The sequence below is a fragment of the Odocoileus virginianus genome, chromosome 1 (assembly GCF_023699985.2).
Source record: "Odocoileus virginianus isolate 20LAN1187 ecotype Illinois chromosome 1, Ovbor_1.2, whole genome shotgun sequence".
NCBI classification, from domain to species: Eukaryota; Metazoa; Chordata; class Mammalia; order Artiodactyla; family Cervidae; genus Odocoileus; species Odocoileus virginianus.
This window is the reverse complement of record NC_069674.1, coordinates 24,949,616-24,969,166: the sequence shown is the minus strand read 5'-3', so window position 1 is coordinate 24,969,166 and position 19,551 is coordinate 24,949,616. Positions and strand designations below refer to the sequence as shown.

General features: G+C 36.9%; 1 protein-coding gene across 4 annotated transcripts in view; it reads right to left on the bottom strand.

Annotated features, from left to right (window-relative positions):
• TNPO3 (transportin 3) overlaps positions 1 to 19,551 on the bottom strand; it is a 75,841-nt gene that overhangs the window by 27,112 nt on the left and 29,178 nt on the right. For all 4 annotated transcript variants that reach the window (XR_011487180.1, XM_020874635.2, XM_070465903.1 and 1 more), the window contains 7 exons: positions 11,315 to 11,458; positions 8,506 to 8,681; positions 7,630 to 7,768; positions 6,436 to 6,582; positions 4,187 to 4,294; positions 2,394 to 2,485; positions 275 to 414 (listed from right to left, as the gene is read on the bottom strand). Coding sequence is in view for 3 of the 4 variants with exons in the window: in XM_020874635.2 (XP_020730294.1) it covers positions 275 to 414; positions 2,394 to 2,485; positions 4,187 to 4,294; positions 6,436 to 6,582; positions 7,630 to 7,768; positions 8,506 to 8,681; positions 11,315 to 11,458 (946 nt within the window). In the remaining variant the exon portion in view is untranslated. The remainder of the gene's footprint in view (positions 1 to 274; positions 415 to 2,393; positions 2,486 to 4,186; positions 4,295 to 6,435; positions 6,583 to 7,629; positions 7,769 to 8,505; positions 8,682 to 11,314; positions 11,459 to 19,551) is intronic.

Here is a 19,551-nt window from a genome sequence, read left to right as displayed (position 1 = left end):
CAAAGACAGAAATATTTATGCCGAAGCAGAGTACTAATAGCAAACTGTCAACCTATCTAGAGATCTAATTTTCAAAGGTCCTTTCTCCAAAATCTGTGATCAGATTATAAAATGTACCAACTGAGCAGTAACTCATGTATCTATTCTCAGTGTCTAGAAACAGTCTACTTATAAATAAAAGAGAAAGCAGGAAAACAAAAGCAAAAGTCAGAGAGAAAGAAAGAAATCAGAAAACTCAGAAGCAGTAGCTGCAGAGGGGAGTGTTCACACATACCAAGGAACTGAGGATTTCGATCGACCACTTCGCTCATCTCTCCAACCAACTCAATGCTGGTGTAGCGCACAGCTGTATGCACAGTCTCCGGGAGACGGACAACTCCCTCTAGGACCTCCACGAGTGTTGGATTGTTCTCCCTGAGTTTAGAAGGCAAGCACTCAGAGTTAACAATTTCAGAGGTGAGGTTATGGCCATAAAACAGGCTGCAATGACACAAATCATTGCTAAGGGTTTCTTTCTAAATAAGTAACCATTTGGATAAAAGTGCTTAAATCTGGTATAAAAATTTTTAACCCTCAAAAAGGGGTAAAAGACAGAAATGGAAGTTATCGCTGTTTCAGCTGAGAAGCACACTGCTCCTTAATCTTCTGAATGTCAGTGAATTGTCTAAAGACACATCTTACTATCAAATAAGGCTCTTCAAACTGGACAGGTAGGCATTTACTGTGGACCAATGTCTTTTAGTGAATTCACTTTATTTATTCCTATATCTGCAGCACCTAGAACAGCGCCTGGCACATAGTGGGCACTCAATAAATAAATATTGCTGAATAACTAAATGAATAAATAATTCTTTTAGACCACTTCCTATTAGTTGTTATTCTCCAAAAGATTTCTTATGGCTGGATAATGGAAACCTTAAGAACAGGTAAGCATGGGTGGGTCAGCTCATTGATTATAAAGAATCAAGAACAAAAGCTGCAGGAATAGATAAAGGTGCTTTGACTTAAAACATGAGAGAAAATTAAAATTACCCAAATACTTTTCACAGCTCCATGAGTTTATTTTTTCCTTTTCCTTCTCTTTTTCTCACCCCTTCAGGATACTGGCTCAAGTTCTTTTAAGCAGAGGGGAGGATGCCCCCCAAATGACCAGAACGTAATCCAGAAATGAAAGATGTTTAAATAAATCCTGGATTAGCGCAAGAACACTCCTTCCTGATAAACTAAGTCTATTAAGCCCTTTATACATTAAAAAACAAAAACAAAAACAAACCCACACCTGTAATCATGCAGTTGGCGTGAAATGTGGACAAAGAAAAAACAAAATAAAATCTTCTCTCATTTATGCCTTAAGTTTCCTGAAGGCACTAAGCTAATGTTGAGACTCTCTACACATCCTTTCTCATACACAATCACAAATCAGTTAGATCATTAGCATAATATCTTCAGACTGTTACTGAAGATTCCAAAAGATACCAAAAAGGGTTTAAAAGCAAACAGTATGATAAGTGATTCAGGACCAACTTCTTAATAGAGAAAAACAAACCAACTTGATCTCCTTAAATATTTCCTTGATTAGAAAGTATATAAGATTTCATTGGCTAGACCCTGAAAGTCAGCTAAGAAAGAAGCACTGTACATTTTATGAATACATGCCTTAACCATCTCTCCAACCAAAGCCCTGTACAGAGAGCTCAACTGCAGGAGTCTGATTACATACAATACAGGAAAACTTGACAGATATCAGCATCAATTTATAAACTCACAGAATAAAGTAAATTCTGTTTTTAAGGATTCATGTTGAAATAATAAATAGAATTTCTTTGCTAAGTAATGAGAAATCAAATTCTAATAATTTAAAAATTTCCAACAGCAATAACAAAATAATTGCCCTTTAGATTTTGCTATTCTTTTAAGAGATATAACTATGCCATGCCTCTCTGAAACTTACAAATGATTCTCCAAGACAGGAAAAAAGGAGAACAATATAAATAAATATCCGCAAGGATAACTTACCCAAGATCACAAAAGCAGGTGAGAGCCAAATTAGTGCCTATTCAAATGCTTTTAAGCAAGTGCCAACAATTTAACAGTCTAATAAATTTTTCATTATAACAACTTTCACAAGGGAGCCTGGATTGGAAAAATAAATCAGCATTCTTTTCCTAGCATCAAGAACAAAAGAATTTTAACTCTAGAAAATGTGGTTTAAAACATGGATATCAGCAATGCATGCTACTCTGAACTAGACTCTTAGAAGTCAGAAGACTAGACAGCATTACAGAAGAAAGAAGTTCTACGAGTTTCCAAACATATCCCACATGAGGAAAAATGGCGCAATTTTCCTTCCTCTGATATTAAGAGTTCCCAGCAAAAGACTTATAGACACTCACGGATCAACACTCTTTGCTATAGCAGCCATGATAAAGAGAACCGCTTCTGTCACCTCCCAGGGTGGGTTGCCTTCTTTCAGAGTAGAATATAACTAGAGAAGAAGAGGTGGATTATGGATCCATTAAAAGAAAAACAGAATAGAGTTCCAAAACAAAACAAAAAACCTGTTAGTTAAAATAAATTCAGCCCCTTGTTTCTAAATTTAATTATCTCTCAGAGCCAGGGGAGAATAGTATTTTCATTTTTCAAATCTTCACTAACTCTAAATCAATACTAGTTTAATATTTGAAACAAATCCATTTAGATTCCCAAGAGTATATCAAGATTATTGTCTGCCCCTACAAAATAGTATTATGGAAAAAACAAAACATATTACATGAGTGTCTTTTCCTGGTTCTGGTAACTGATAAATACATTAACACACTTAAAAATGAAACACAATGTAAAACCTCAGCATATGCATTGGCTTTACATTTATTATTTTAACTACTTGTCTGCATCAACACTAGTAGTATAGGTTAAATTCCTAAAAAGTAGCTGTTCTGAAGCACCCATCACAATACCATGTCTAAGCAAGGGTGGGTGGGGAGAGACCAAGCAGAATACTCAGAGATGTCCTAAAATTTCCCAGGGATATAGCCATCAGTGGAATGTGACTGGCTGTTAGTCTAAATAAGGTTTCTGTAATCAAATAACACACTGCTAGGTAAAATGAAATTCAACAATTCTCTTGAATGACTTCACAGAAACTTTAAATATACTATTTAGGTCATTTTCCAGTTTTAATTGACAGAACTATTTTTTTCCAGAAAAGAATATCTCATGAGACTGGTGTTCCACGGTACACATCTTGGACAAGACTCACAATTAATGTACATTTGTAAACTGAGGTCTGGAGAACAAGTAATTGGTTCAAAGTCACGGAGCCAGTGACAGAAGAGTTGAAATCTGAGCAGAGCATCTGCCTGTGATTTAGTGGGGATCTCACTTAAATCTGCTTTCTAAGAATCCCTAACCCTTTGTAATTAGGTCAAGAAACACACTTTGCTTAATATAAAGAAATATAGTTATAATTATATTAACACTTTCTAGGTCAGATGATACCCCTAAATACACCAAATGCATGGGTTACCCATCTTCCAAATTAGGTCAGTTCACTATGACTGATAAACCATCAAAATCAGTATTTCAGGATGGACAGCATGATCCAGCAATATGAAAACCAGCTGATACAATGCTAATGTTAGGTGACATGGAATGGTGATGACTGTAACCTTACGACCTAAAATGCTACTCACTGATTGTTAGGAAAACCTTAGGCCATGACTCTTCTACTCTACTACAGTCATCTCTGGGATGAAACTGCAAAGGAATCTAACCATAACCGTGAACAAAGGAAATGCCAAATAACTAAGATTGCCAGGAGTTGATACATAATTATTAAAAGCAGAAAAACTTGTCTGTTTTTCCTGGCTAGGTCCAAATTCCCTTTAAGTATCTTGGGAGCATTAAAGTTTATCTATGATCTTCCATTTCAATGGTACAAGTGGAACAGCTCTCACTAGCAAGAATATAGTGTAAAACAATAACTGAACTATTCACTGCAATTGGCTTGTAAGATACTAAACAAACACAGCTACTATATGCCAGGCAGTGTGCTAGGCACCTGCATATCTACTGTCCCATTTAGCCATCAAGATTGAAGAAAAAGATGGAACACTTAGAGAAGACACAGAAGTGAACACAATTAAAATGACTGGTAAAGCTGATTAGAATCTTCAAATGGGCTTACCTGAGCAAAACACTCCATAGATCCAATCAAGAAAATCAAGTCCTTCACCAGGTCTGACACCCGCATCCGAAACTCCCCAAAGTCATCAGTCTCCTCAGGAACGCCCTCCTGAAATTTCAAATTAGACACCATTTGTTTTAAACACACTAAGGCTTTCACTAACTTTTAAAAGAATAAAAAAACCATTAAGCAGTTCAGTCCCAATGAATAAAAAGATAAATTGCATAAATCACAAAGAAATTTTACTACAGAAAGTATCTCAAACATTAAGGTATGCAAATCAATACAGCCTATCCTCTACCTTTACTATGAGAAACTCTTTTTTTGGCATGTCCAAACTACATCCTGCCTTGTTGCTGGAAAAATCTGAAGTGGTGGAGGTGGAAAGTGTTCTAGAATATAAGTCTATCTATAATAGATAAAGTCTAGCTTTTTATTACTGAATAAGCCTCTGAAACTTTATGATTCAAGGCCTACCAAAATCAACCATTACTACAACTAGACACACAACAGAATATTAGACTTTAAAAAGAATTTTATATAGGTGTACAGATACATAACACAGGTCTAATAAAATATTAATGGTAGGAGTTAGGTAGCAGGTATACAGATGTTCATTATAAAATTATTTCACCGTTGCTGTATATTTAAAATTTTTCATTAAAAAATACAGAGATCATTCACATTTCATGCTTCTGAAGTTTTTCTTATTCTAACATCCTCCTGTGAGTACACTAAGGTTTACTAATTGTGAGATGGTTATGGGTATGTATAAGAATTTTGGACCATGAGTTTCTGGAAAAAAGCCCTTAGTATTACTGAGAATTGCTGATCTAATTCAACATTCTCGCTTTAAGATGAAAAAAGTTAAAGTTAAGGAATGAGGAGGAAATAATGGTTGACTCGGATGAGATAATGAATTATGAAGCACAGCACACCTACAAATGTATGGAATTACCTACAAGGGAAATGGTACCACAGAACTAGCAAAGAGAAGAAAGAGATCAAGCAAACACAGTCATTCAAACCAGAGTAGCCCTGTTTTTATTTACTTATCATGCTTCCAAACACTATGGAGCTGAGGACAGGATTACTCAGTTAAAAATTTGAAATAACTAAGCAAAGAATGTGTGAAGCATTTTCCAATTAACTATTTTATAATATTTCTTGTATATTTTCTTCTAAGCAAATAGATTATTTCTACATTTTATTTTAAATTATAAAATCAGCATAAGTCATATAAACAAAAACTTGCATTTATGTGTTCAGGGGAGAGTCATGTTATTTTCCATGTCCTCACACAAATATTTCATTTTTGTGTTTAGTTTTAATCCAACCACGTATTTTATACTATTAAAAATACACAGCACAAATTTTACATTCTCATTTTTTCTTATTTAATTAATTTATTTTTTTTTTCATTTATTTTTATTAGTTGGAGGCTAATTACTTTACAACATTGCAGTGGTTTTTGTCATACATTGAAATGAATTAGCCATGGATTTACATGTATTCCCCATCCCGGTCCCCCCTCCCACCTCCCTCATTTAGCATACCAACTATTGCTATCTCAACTTATTGTTTTTAAAATGCATTACTTTTTCTATAGTTTCTTTTGGTTTTATTTATTTTTATTTACTTTTTTGGCTGCATGACACATGCGATCTTAGCTCTCCAGCCCACACCCCCTGCATTGGAAGTGCAAAGTCTTAATCACTGGGCTGCCAGGGAAGTCCCTCAAGTAATTATTTTTACCTGCTGCATTATGATCCATCAAGTTGCTACGTAATAATTTATGTAACTCTTCTATAAAACTCTTCTGTGGGGAGGGCACATGGCACAGTTTGTAGGATCTTAGCTACCTGACCAGGGATTGAACTTGGACCCCACAGCAGTGAAAGCACCAAGTCCTAATCATTGGCTCCCCAAGGAATTGCCTCTTCTATACTCTTGTACATGGATTTACCATATTTTACATTTATAGATAACGCCTTGTACATAACAATTTTTTTCTTCAGAATTATTTAAGGTGAATTCCCAGAAGAATTACTGACTCAGGAGGACTTATGTCTTTCTACATAGGCATAGCACTCTTCATTAAACTGGTATTGACTTCCTCAGTGTGAGCTAGAGTGACAGAAAACCTGCAGATTCCATTAGCTTTATTCTCTATCTTTTCAGTTCCTTTTCAAGTTAGCACTGAAAAGAAGAGGAAATCAAGACATGATTAAATAGAGAAGAAAACTTACATGATCTGGTTCCAACTGGCAGTGGCGAGCCAAGGCATGAAGCAGCCTTTGAATGTAAGCTTTGAAGATGCCATGAATAATTTCATCATTCGTTTTGTACAAGTGCTCCCCTAGTCGGTACCAAAAATTAAAGGAAATTTCTACTACCTGTCAAAAAAAAGAGAAAACATGGTTTATTTGGACCAGAAAAGAAGGCAATTTTATTATTACTAGGGCTAATGGGAAAGAAACATTTTAAACTAGTATGAGTGGAACCAGTTTAGCAGCCACCTTTTCTCTAGCAGATTATTATCTTCCCAAATCATCTTTCTATGTTAGACCCAAAACTCAACATTTAGGATGACTGGCTTTACATTCTCTGTCTAGGCCTGGGATAACTTCTCCAGCAGTACACTGGATTCTAAATTTAGAGAAACAGATACAGAAATCTCTTTAAAATTTAAGTCTTTTTCCCTAAATTCTGAAACTATTTATTTTTGAGATTAAACACTTCTCAGCAGATAACCTACAAATACCTGTACAAACCACAGCTTATCTTATATGTGGCACTATTTAAAGGAGAGAAATTCCTCAGGGTCCCTGAGAGGGGCCCTACCATCCTTTTTCCATCAAAGATCCAAAATGAAGCTATTTAAATAGAACTAACCGAGCTTGGGAGTTCTCACTTCTTATACTATTAAGAGGAGATAAAGCCTTTTTAATAAACAGAGTTTTTTTTTTCTAGTAAACTTAAAAGTGGCAGCGTGTCTTAGAGATTTGGAGATGAAGAAGACTCTTTAAGTCCTTTGAATCTCCTTCTCATTTCCATCCATAATTTGAACAAAATTTTTGGATTTTAAAACTTGGAGGTACAGTTAATATTTGGTATATTTCTTAAGCTATAAAGCTCTAAATAATAACTAAAGCTTAGAGAGGGGGCCTCAGTGGAAAAGTAATAAGCTTTCTAACAGGTTCCTTCATGCTATGTACCAGTCAGCCTAGCTAAAACCAAGTAGGAAAACAGAAAAGAATCAAAGCAGAAGCTGAAATATATTTCTTTTTAAAAAATTCACAGCAGAGTAAACTCTATGACATTAATTAAAAATAAAACTGCAATTTCCCATAAATAAAAAGCTGGATAGGAGATAATAGAATGTAGACAATATGCAACATACAATTTGAAAAATAATGGCATTAGCATAGTGTAAACACTACCTCATACTGAGGGTGCCCTGCACAGATAAGAAGCAGTTCCAGAGTTCGTAGGTCCCCAAGGCCTTGGCCTGGTGTACAAACAATTTTTTCAAGAAAAGTTTCACAAAGTTCAGTGAAAATACGGCAGTAATTCAGAACTCTGTAAAGGAAAGAGGAATAAGAACACCAAGTCAGATATCTGTATATTACGTGTACATACTCACAGATACAGTTAATCAAATAAAGAAACAATCCTTGGCCTAAGAGACATGTAGTGATTATTTGCTATGGTGCATCACAATCTCCTTAACAAACATCTTTCCTTAAATCATATACTTTTAAACATATAAACAAACGTAAGTTAAGTCAGTTCAAATTCTCAATTATTAAAACATCTGAAGAAAATTCCCATTAAATTACACTGATACTTCAAAGGTCATCCCTAATTCTTACAGCCTTATCCTCTGTAAGTGCTAAAACTTACTATTCTGCATGAATCACATCTCCTTCTGCATTTGATTTGCCACTTCTGGTTCAGAGGTGAATAGCAGAGCATCTTGAGGATGCAATGTATATATTTACACAGGGTCATGAAGAATGGAGGTTTGTTTTTTTTTAATCTAGCAAACTTAAGTGACAGCATGTCTTAGAGATTTGGAGATGAAGAAGACTCTTTAAGTTTCTTCAATCTCATTCTCATTTCCTTCCATAATTTGGAGAAAAATTTTGGATGTTAAAACTTGAAGGTACAGTTAAAATTTGATACGTTTTTTAGCTGTAAACTCTAAAGAATAACTGAAGCTAGAAACAGAGCTTCAGTGGCAAAATATGGATGAACAGAAGGTGACTTAAAAGAATCCCAGGCTGTATGGTCTACTGCCCTTAATAATTACTCACTTATCTAAATCTTCACGTGCCACAGCCATATGATAGGCTGTCTCCAATGTCAGGACGCCTTGAAAAAGTTGCATGGCTAATGCCAAGTTGGTTTCCACATTCTCAATGGCATAGAGAGCTGAGCACACGCAGTCTGAAGCAGCTTCATGTAGGTTTGATGAGGTCTTATCCTGTTGCTGGGAGGTAGCAGGAATAAAGAAGTAAGATAATTAAGCTGTAATCCAACAGGAGAGCAATTAAAGCCTGTTTCTGAACATGTACTTTATATATGCATAATAGCCTAATATTCATGGCCTTCAACAAGACAACATCCATCAATCTTCCTATTTCTGACTATTATTTCCCTATTTGACAAGCAAATCTGCCTTTTGGTACTTCAATCATGGTCACATGACTTCTAAAATTCATGTTTTCTCCCATTTACTAGTCCCTCCTGGAATGCCTTGTGTTCCCTGTCCTATTTTCCATGGAAATCGTCTCCATTTTTTTTTCTGATATTCAAGTACTATTTAAAGCGAAAAGAAAGGTTCAGCAAGTATCAAGGACTGAAACCTAACACATTACTGTGATATTTCAGAATACCAAGGTTAAACAGAGGTTCTAAAAGCTTCTGGGGAAAAGAGAAGGTAACTAGAAAGGAGCAAAAATCAAGTTATTCACCTCATTAGCAATGATACCTGCCAGTATATAGGAAAACAAGAACTTGGAAATTTTGAAGAAAACAAATATTGAATTTGGAACTTTATATCTAAGCTAAATCATTAATTAAGAATGAAATAAAAATATTTCTCAAGAATGCATGCAAAAACTCAGCATTTATTTCCCAAATATCCTACTGAGGAAAGTATCTGAGATGTGTCAAAAAAAAAAAAAAAAAGGTTAATCCAATCCATAAGCAGAGTAAAGAAAAGCCCCAGGATGACAACTGGGAGCAACTGATACAACTAGAGCATATTAGAAGGTTCAAGGAGGGAGGCCTCTAGGGGTTCTATTAAACATCTCAGAGATTGGATAAATTTAGTGAAGGCATACTGGTCTTTTGTGAATAATAAAGAACAATGACATTTAAAATCTCCAAGGGGGTAAAAAGCTATAAAAGCAGGGTTGGAAAAGCACAGAGACACAAATTATTCATTAGGTTATTCTTTTGAGTGGTGGTGAACTCAAAACATTCGTTGTACTACAATGTTTCAAAAGTTAAATAAAGGTTCAAATTTACTTTTTGTATATACCAAGTATCATTTTTAAAATATTTTTTTAAAGAACTATAAGAAAAAAAGCTATATATTAAGGTCCTGGCCTAAGCATTTCTTTAGTTGCTAGGTTGTGTCCAACCCTTTTGGCGACCCCATGGACTGTAGCCTGCTAGGGTCCTCTGTCCAAGGGATCTCTCAGGTAAGAATACTGCACTGAGTTGCCATTTCCTTCTCCAGGGAACCTTCCCGACCCAGGGATCAAACAGACGTCTCCTACACTGCAAGCAGATTCTTTACAATTGAACCACCAGGGAAGCCCTAGCATAAAGCAAACTAAACTATTTAGTTTTATGTGACATGATTGCAAACCACTGAAAGAATATAAGAATGAAAATATATTGACCCTGACTCTAGAAACAGTCTTAAGTAACAGAGGACTGGTCATGACACTGGATCAATAGAGAAAATAATAGCAATATATCTGGCACATTACTTAGTTTGTTCTTTACACCAATCTCAGTTTCCAAGAGTCATCACTGAAGTTTGAAGTGTATTTTAGACTGTCCTCCATTCATATGTTATCATATTTATATACTTTTTTAAAAAAAAGTGGGACCTGAATTTTTTAATACTGACTACTCTTTCACACAAACTGGTGAGATGAAAATCAGAATTACTATCACTAAGGTACGGCATCAACAGACATGGACACAAAGATAATGATTAGCAAATCACTAGCATCTTAATTTTCCTGAATTTTAGCTTCTGATGCCAGAACAGCAAAATACACTAAAAACATTATATATAATATCTAAAACGTCTCCTTGAAGAATCCATTTTCCTTTTTTTTCTTAAATCCACAGTGATATCAATTAATATCACACTGTCATCTTCTAAATAGTGTACCAGCATACACCCAGTATGGAAATACAGAGTTCATGGAAGGGAAACCATCAGGGAGAAAGAGACAAAGTCACACCCACCTCCAAAGGTCTGTTTAACATCTGTGCTTGAGATACTGCTGCTTCTTGTTCTAAAAACTAGTCTTATTCTAAGCACTTCCATCAACCAAGAGAGAGGAATGTACTACTAGGCATTATTACTTTTAAAGTTTAAGAAAGAAATGTACCTTTCAGTATATAATGTACCAGTCAGTATGTAAAAAGACACTACTTTTAATCTCAAAAACCCAAAATTCATCTTATATATACCCTAATGTTTAACTATCTCAACTACGAAGATAATATTCTGATCCGTAATTGTCTCAACCACCCAATGGTCATTATTAGAAACACACAACTTAATACTTCAAAAATAACGAAAAAGATGCCAATGGTATTTTTGTTACTTGAATTTTAATATGTAAATGACTGATTTACATATAAGACTATTTTTCTCTTAAATCTAACTACATTCTATTCTGAGCATTAAAAATAGTATCTTAATTTGATATTTGGCAACAAGGAAGGCACAGTGCTGCTTTCTTACCATACACTTCCTACTCACACTGCAAAAATCTGAAGACACTCTTATATTCCATAAGGGCAGTTATTATAAGTGACTATGTGCCAGAAATAAACAAAAGCCATTTCATAAATGAAGCCATTACTTACCAAAACCTCAAAAAGGAGTGCTAGTAACTTATTGTTAGCCATGAAGTTACTGTCCAAAACTCCTAAGTTAAACCAACTTCCCAAACAGCGAAAGACCTTCATAAGCATTTTCTCATCTGTTCCTGCTTTTTCTACACAAGTCATCTGAAAAGAAGAAAAAAATTATAAAAATAAGACCAATTTTTACATTTAAAACATTGTTAAAAATGAAATATTTTTTACAATCACTTTATAGGTATGATACTGAGAAAGATAACAATAATAGCCAACAGTTACAAGTGCTTTTTACTTGCCAGACATTGTCTCATTGCTCTTAATTCATTTAATCCCCACTAAAATTGTACAACTATGTATATATTACTATTATCTTTATTATCTCCACTTTCTAACCTGAGAAGCTGAGCTACACAGAGGTAGAGACTGGTTCAAAGATACATGTTTCAGAAACAACTACATTTCTTAGATTCCACTTCTGTATTAATATAATCTTATAAAGAGAATTGTCTTTAGCACTCATCATCTCAGCCCCTTCATGTTTCACAGCCTTGTCATGGCAAAGCGGTTTGCATAACTCAATGCAACTATAAGCCATGCCGTACAGGACCACTCAAGATGGATGGACAACTACTAATAGCTCTAGGAAGACTGAACTGGCTGGGCCAAAGCAAACACTCAGTTGTAGATGTGTCTGGTGAGGAAAGTAAAGTTCAATGCTATAAAGAATAATATTGCACAGGAACCTGGAATGTTAGGTCCATGAATCAAGATTAACTGGACACAGTCAAGGAGGAGATGGCAAGATTGAACATCAACATCTTAAAAATCAGTGAACTAAAAGGGACTCAAATGAGAGAATTTAATTCAGATGACCATCATACCTATTACTGTGGACAAGAATCCATTAGAAGAAATAGAGTAACCCTCACAGTCAACAAAGAGTCCAAAATGCAGTACCTGGGTGCGGTCTTAAAAACAATAGAATGAACTGTTTGTTTCCAAGGTAAATCATTCAACATCACAGTAATCCAAGTCTATGCCCTAACCATTAATGCTGAAGAAGTTAACCAATTCGTTGAAGACCTACAAATCTCCTAGCACACAAACACACACACACACAAAGATGTCCTTTTCATCATAGGGGATTGCAATGCAAAAGGAAGAAGTCAGATACCCAGAGTAACGGGCAAGCTTCTCCTTGGAGTACAAAATGAAACAGAACAAAGGCTAACAGAGTTGTATCAAGAGAATATGCTGGTTACAGAACACCCTTTTCCAACAATCCAAGAGATGACTCTACACATGGACATTACCAGATGGTCAATACTAAAATCAGATTGATTATGTTCTTTGCAGTCAAAGATGGAGACATTCTACACAGCCAGTAAAAACAATACCTAAAAAGATGACTGTGGTTGAGATCATGAGCTCCTTACTGAAAAATTTAGGCTTAAACTGAAGTAAGTAGAGAAAACCACTAGGCCATTCAAGTATAACCTACATCAAATCCCCTTATGATTATACAGAGGAGGTGATGAATAGATTCAAGGGGTTAGATCTGGTAGACAGAGTGCTTGAAGAACTATGGATGGAGGTTCATAACATTGTACAAGAGGCAGTAACCAAAACCACCCCAAAGAAAAATAAATCCAAGAAGCCAAAGTGGTTGTCAGAGGAGGCTCTACAAATAGCTGAGGAATAAGAGAAGCCAAAGGCAAGGGAGAAAGGGAAAGATATATCCAATTGAATGCAGAGTTCCAGAGAATAGCAAGGGGAGACAAGAAGGCCTTCTTAAATGAACGATGCAAAGAAATAGAAGCAAACAACAGAATGGGAAAGACTAGAGATTTCTTCAAGAAAATTAGAGATATCAAGGGAACATTTCATGTGTATTCATGGCAAGAATACACAGAATAACTACACAAAAAAGGACTTAATGACCCAGATAACCATGATAGTGTGGTCTCTCACCTAGAGCCAGATATCCTGGAATGTGAAGTCACGTGGGCCTTAGGAAGGATTACAACAAACAAACCTAGTGGAGGAGATGGAATTCTAGCTGCGCTATTAAAAATCCTAAAAGATGATCCTGTTAAAAAAGTGTTGTACTCAGAATGTCAGCAAATTTGGAAAACTCAGCAGTGGACACAGAACTAGAGAAGGTCAGCTTTCATCCCAATCCCAAAGAAGGGCAATGACAAATAATGTTCAAACTATTGTACAATTGCGCTCATTTCACACGCTAGCAAGGTTATGTCAAAATCTTTCAAGACAGGCTGCAGCAATACAGGAACCAAGACCTTCCAGATGGACAAGCTGGGTTTAGAAAAGGCAAATCAAACTGCCAACATCCACTGGATCATGGAAAAAGCAAGGGAGTTCCAGAAAACATCTATTTCTGCTTTATGGACTATGCTAAAGCCTCTGACTCTATGGATCACACGAACTGTGGAAAACTGAAAGAGATGGGAGTTCCACTACATTACCTGTCTCCTGAGAAACCTGTATGTGCATCAAGAAGCAACAGTTAGAACTGGACATTGAACAACTGACTGGTTCAAAATTGGGAAAGGAGTATGACAAGGCTATATAATATCACGCTGCTTATTTAACTTACATGCAGAGTACATCATTTGAAATGCTGGGCTGGATGAGTCACAAGCTGGAATCAAGATTGCCAGGATAAATATCAACAACCCCAGATATGCAGACGATACCACTCTAATGGCAGAAAGTGAAGAGGAACTAAAGAGCCTCTTAATGAGGGTGAAACAGGAGAGTGAAAAAGCTGGCTTGAAACTCAACATTCAAAACACTAAGATCATGGCTTCTGGTCCCATCACTTCACGGCAAACCTAAGGGGATAGAGTGGAAGCAGTGACAGATTTTATTTTCTTGGGCTCCCAAATCACTGCAGATGGTGACTACCACCAGGAAATTAAAAGGCGCTTGCTCCTTGGAAAGAAAGCTATGACAAACCTAGACAGTGTATTAAAAAAGCAGAGACATCACTTTCCCAACAAAGGTCCATGTACAGTCAAAGCTATGGTTTTTCAGGTAGTCATGTATGGATGTGAGAGTTGGATCATAAAGAAGGCTGAGTGTCAAAGAACTGATGCTTTCAAATTATGCTGGAAAAGACTCTCAAGTGTCCTTTGGACTGCAGGAATATCAAACTAGTCAATCCTAAAGGAAATCAACCCTGAATATTCACTGGAAGAACTAAAATTGAAGCTGAAGCTCCAACACTTTGGCCACCTGATGTGAAGAGCCGACTCACTGGAAAAGACCCTGATGCTGGGAAAGGTTTCGGCTAAAAGAGAAAGGGGCAACAGAGGATGAGATAGGTTAGACAGCATCACTGACTCAATGGACATGAATTTGAGCAAACTCCAGAAAACAGGGGAGGACAGAGGAGCCTGGTGTGCTCCAGTCCATGGGTTTGCAAAGACTCAGACAGGACTTAGTGACTGAATAAGAACAAATAATAATTGATCTTGAATTAACAAAATGGAGAATAAATGAAGGGAGAAAAATATTAGAGTCCAGGCTCAGTTCAAGAGCAAGAAAAATAATATTTTAAAAAATTTTAAAGTTCAATACAATGTTTAGGAATAAGTCCATTTGAATGGACCACAAAGTTAATACTGACAAGATAAAAAGATAGAATAAAAACATTAAAGAGAACATGGGGGAACTAAATGAAAAAAATTCTAAGTCTTTAGTATCTGCTATCACAGCCAAGTACATATTTTTATTGGTGATTGTGGACTAATTTCATCCTCTAAGTTCTAAAACATGACAAAAGACATGAGAGACTTATAGACCTTATTAAGTCCCACAAGGATATATCAATATTTTTCAGATATCATGATGATATCACCTGTCGTCAATTATGAAGTGCTAAATCAAGTCCAAGTGGCTAAATGCACTTGATCATCATGGCAGTAATAACGATTATAAGGACTATAGCGGCTGCTGAATTTTTTTTAGTCATTTGAGTGCTTACAAAATTACAAGCTTGGGTCTGTTAACCCAGCTCAAGTCACAGTCTGAGAACTAGCAAACTTCCACGACAGCTCTAAATGAAGCTCTTATAATATTGCTCAAACTCATATACAAAATTTAATTGTGTGGCAGGCTGAATTACAAACAACAGTTGAATTTACAGTCCTACCAAGTTTCTCGTGTCAAAGTTCTGAAATTGACTGGTAAACAGTGCACTTCTGATGTTTGGAATGGGGATATCTGGTTGGACCCTAATGAAACTGGTAATCCAAGTCACTTTTGAGTCTCCCTTACCAATAGAAGTAGCTTCTGCCTTCCAGTGTCTGAGACTAGCCTTCCTCAGCTTGAAAGCCCTGTAATAACCCCATCTGAGACAGAGGGCTTGAAAGAAGATGCCCAATCTCTTCAACACCTTCCAAAAACATCCCCAATAACACTCATAAACTAAGGTCAAGTCTCAGAATGTTCTAGGGGAACAGGAGAAAACAACTTATACACCAAGAGAACTGTGAAACTGCTTATATGTGTCTGAAGAAACCTAGGAAACACGCAGAAAGGTGTTAGACTGAGGAAGGCTGGACTATAACACTAGATTGAGCCAAACATTGACACAAGTATACTTCCTTGAGACTCTTCATTTAATGAGCGTATGGAGTCTCTGGGAAGTACCAATAGGAACATCACAGTGCAAGTATCTAGAATTTTGGAACAAATCTATGCATTCTTCTGCAGGTAACTATCTGTCTTTTGAAAATCAGCTTCTGGCTTGCTATAAGACCTGAGCAGGCTATCCACAGGACATCAAGTGATCATGTGGCCTGAGCGTCCCACCATGAAACTAAGTATTGTCTGAACTACCGAGACTTAAGATTGGGCATGCATAACAGAGACTTGTCATCAGATGAAAATGATACAAAGAGGTTGAGTATAGGAAGATTTGGAAGCTACAAAAATGTTACATGAGTATAGGTGGCTCAGATTCTCTGACACCACTTATTCTTGCATTGATTCATCCCTTTCAGTCCATGCCTGTGGCCTCCTGGGATGTTCCTTACAACTGGATAATTGAAAAAGAAAACATTCAAGCCTGGATTAGAGATTGATCAGCATATGCTGGTACCACCTGAAGGCAGACAGCTACAGCATTACAGGCCCACTCGGGGGCCATAGTGAAGGCCAGTGCTGAAGGAAAACCCTCCTAGTGGCTGTAACTTCAAGCAGTATGTATAGCTGTCCACCATGTCTGCAGTGAGATGACCAGAAATTTGGATCGCCACTTATTCATGGACCCTTGTCAATCATTTGGATGGATGATCAGGGATTTGGTAGAAACAAGATTGGAAGACTGATGACAAGAGGTCTGAGAAAGAGGCATATGAATGACACATAAATGGGCACAGATTTCTGCCCTATGTGAATACCCACCAGAGCATCGCTATAATGGAATTTCCCAATGATAGACAAAATGACAAACTCTAACAATGTCAGCCTCTTTCCCCAGCCACCCAGTAAGCTCAATAGGCTCATAAACAAAGTGGCCAGAGTAGTAGGGATGGAGGCTAAACACGTATTAACATGGATTTCCACTTTACCAGGGCTTAACAGGTAAACACTACTGATGAGTGTCTGTCAACAGCAGAGACAAACACTGAGTCCCCAGTGGCACCAATTCCCATGGGGACAGGTTCACTGATTATATTGGCTTCTATCATGGAGGAAGCAGAGATTTGTCCTCATAGGAATAGACCCAAATTTTGGATATAGAACTGTCTTCCCTGCTTGTAATGCTTCTGTCAGCATTATCATTCATAGACTCAAAGAATACCACATCTAATCATCATGGTATCATATCAAATCAAGAAACTCATATCAGAGTAAAGGAAATACAGTAATGGGCAACTCTGAGCTCTATTAGTTTGGAGATCTGGGTCCCAAAGAAGGATGCTTCCACCAAGAAACTCAAAAATAATTCCGGTGAATTGGAACATAAGACTACCACCTGGACAATGGGAGCTTCTTATGCCTGAACCAACAGGAAAAGGAGTTACTTTACAGATTATAGAATGACGAATCACAATTACCAGTGAAATACTGTACTGCCTCTATATAATCAAAGCAAGGAGTTCTAGGTCTGAAACCCAGAGGATTTTCTAGGGAGTCTCTTTGTTACTTCCATGCCCAAAAGGTTAATGGAAAACTATAGAAACAACAATCCACAAGGCAGGATGATTGAGGGCTCAGGCTTTTTGGGAATGAAGTCTTGGATAACTTCACAGAGTAAAGAATCCCAAGCAGCTACGTTTCTGGTCAGGGCAGGTGGTCCATTCAGGCTGCTATTAACAGAGTAATACCGAATAGGTGGTTTATAAACAATAGAAATCCTTCTTACAGTTCTGGAGACTGGAAGTCCAAGATCAAGGTACCAGTCTCTGCTGAGGACCTGCTCCTTGTTTCATAAACAATTGTCTTTTTACTGGCATAAACAGGGAGGGAGCTGTCTGGGGTCTCTTATATGGGCACTAACCCCATTCATGAGGGCTCCACTGTCATGACCTAATCCCCTCCGAAAGGCCACATCTCCAATACCATCACCTTGGGGGTTCACTTTCAACATATGAATTTTGAGGCAGGGGCACACACAAATATTCAACCTATAGCAGCAGAGAAAACATGAAATAAGTTGTGGAAGAAAAAAGCCATATATACCAATTACAGCCTTGTAATCAATATAAGTGAGGACTGTAGTTTCTACCTGCTTGTTACACCACTGCACTGGTGTTTAAATATGTGTAAAAGAGCACCTATGGAAGCTAAGTTAAAAGGCAAGACTGTGGCCAGCTGTAGAGCTATTGCCTCTCAGCTCCAAATTCACCCTTTTAGAACTACTCTGTGAAAATGGATCTGGGCCCTTTAAATATTTTTGTCCTGTGCCAGCTGGCACTAACTTTTTGTGAGAAGGTCACTAGAGAGAAAGTGCAGAAGGAAAAGGGTTTTGCTTCCTGATTCTAGTGTGCTCACTAAGCAGCCTGTGAAAGAACATGCAGCTTCTTCAGCTCCAAACTCATAGCTTCTCTGGTGTCCAGCTCTTGCAGTACATTGGCCAGCACTTTCTCCAGCACCAACTCTCATCCTCACCAACACTTTTTCAGAAAACTGCTCCTGGCTCCTAAGGAATGTACATTCTTCTTTAGCAACAGATTCAGTGCACTTAGCTTCTCCAGTGCCTACAGAACACAGTGGCCAGTAGCTTCCTCTGACATTCCCACACCCAGCTGATTTTGTTGCAGAGTGCCTCTGGTGAGATGCCTTCCCTAACAACTTTCTTGGCCTTCCTAGAAAGCAGATTTCTAGCAAGTTTGAGAGGAGAGATTTTCAGTGGCATGCAGCACCACAGTGACTTCTTTACCATGACCAGACCATTACCAACAGGGTTTGAATCCCAGTCCTGGGAGAGGGGTGAACTCTTCCTTCCCTAGAAACTCTATCTTAGCCTTGACCTTAATGACTGCTCCTTGTATCTGTTTTATTTCTATATTTTTCAGAGCTCTCTTTACCTCTTACTAGACAATCCCTCATTACTACAGATGCCTATTATAGTTAAACATTCTTTATACTGAACAGTCCCAATAAATTAATAGGTGGTTTCTCTCTCCTGACTGGACCCAAACTGATACTAAAAGGAACCAAGGCTTCTAGATCTGGGGCAAAGCAGTAACTAGATGAATACTAGTTATTTTTTTCTGTGAGGAGATAAAGATGTGCTCCAGTGGCCAAAGTCATAACATTTAAAACATCAAAAGAATAACTTAAGCAAAGACCCTGAGTCAATGAAACTCATGAGCCCATAATACACTATAAAGAGAAAGTCAAGGGGGAAAAGTAACATTTAAGTCATCTTTAAAACAAAATCCTTATATAGAAAACAGGATAATTAAAAATTAAAGATTCATCCTGCCTGTCTAGTGGGAACTCAGAAGAATGCTAATATGCATGTAGAAAGAAAGAATTAGCAAAACTTTATTTTGCAAACCACGATGAAATTATTAAGGCAAGGATTATAAACTTAGAATTTAACATTCATACAAACTGCATTATATTGTAAAGGGAGAAACAAACTTTATAAATGGAACAATCAAACTGTCATCATTCTAATCTAGTCAATCCTAGCATCACTAACAGAAGGTCAACCAAAAAGTATATCTTCTGATAAATTGCAGCATGAAATACATAAG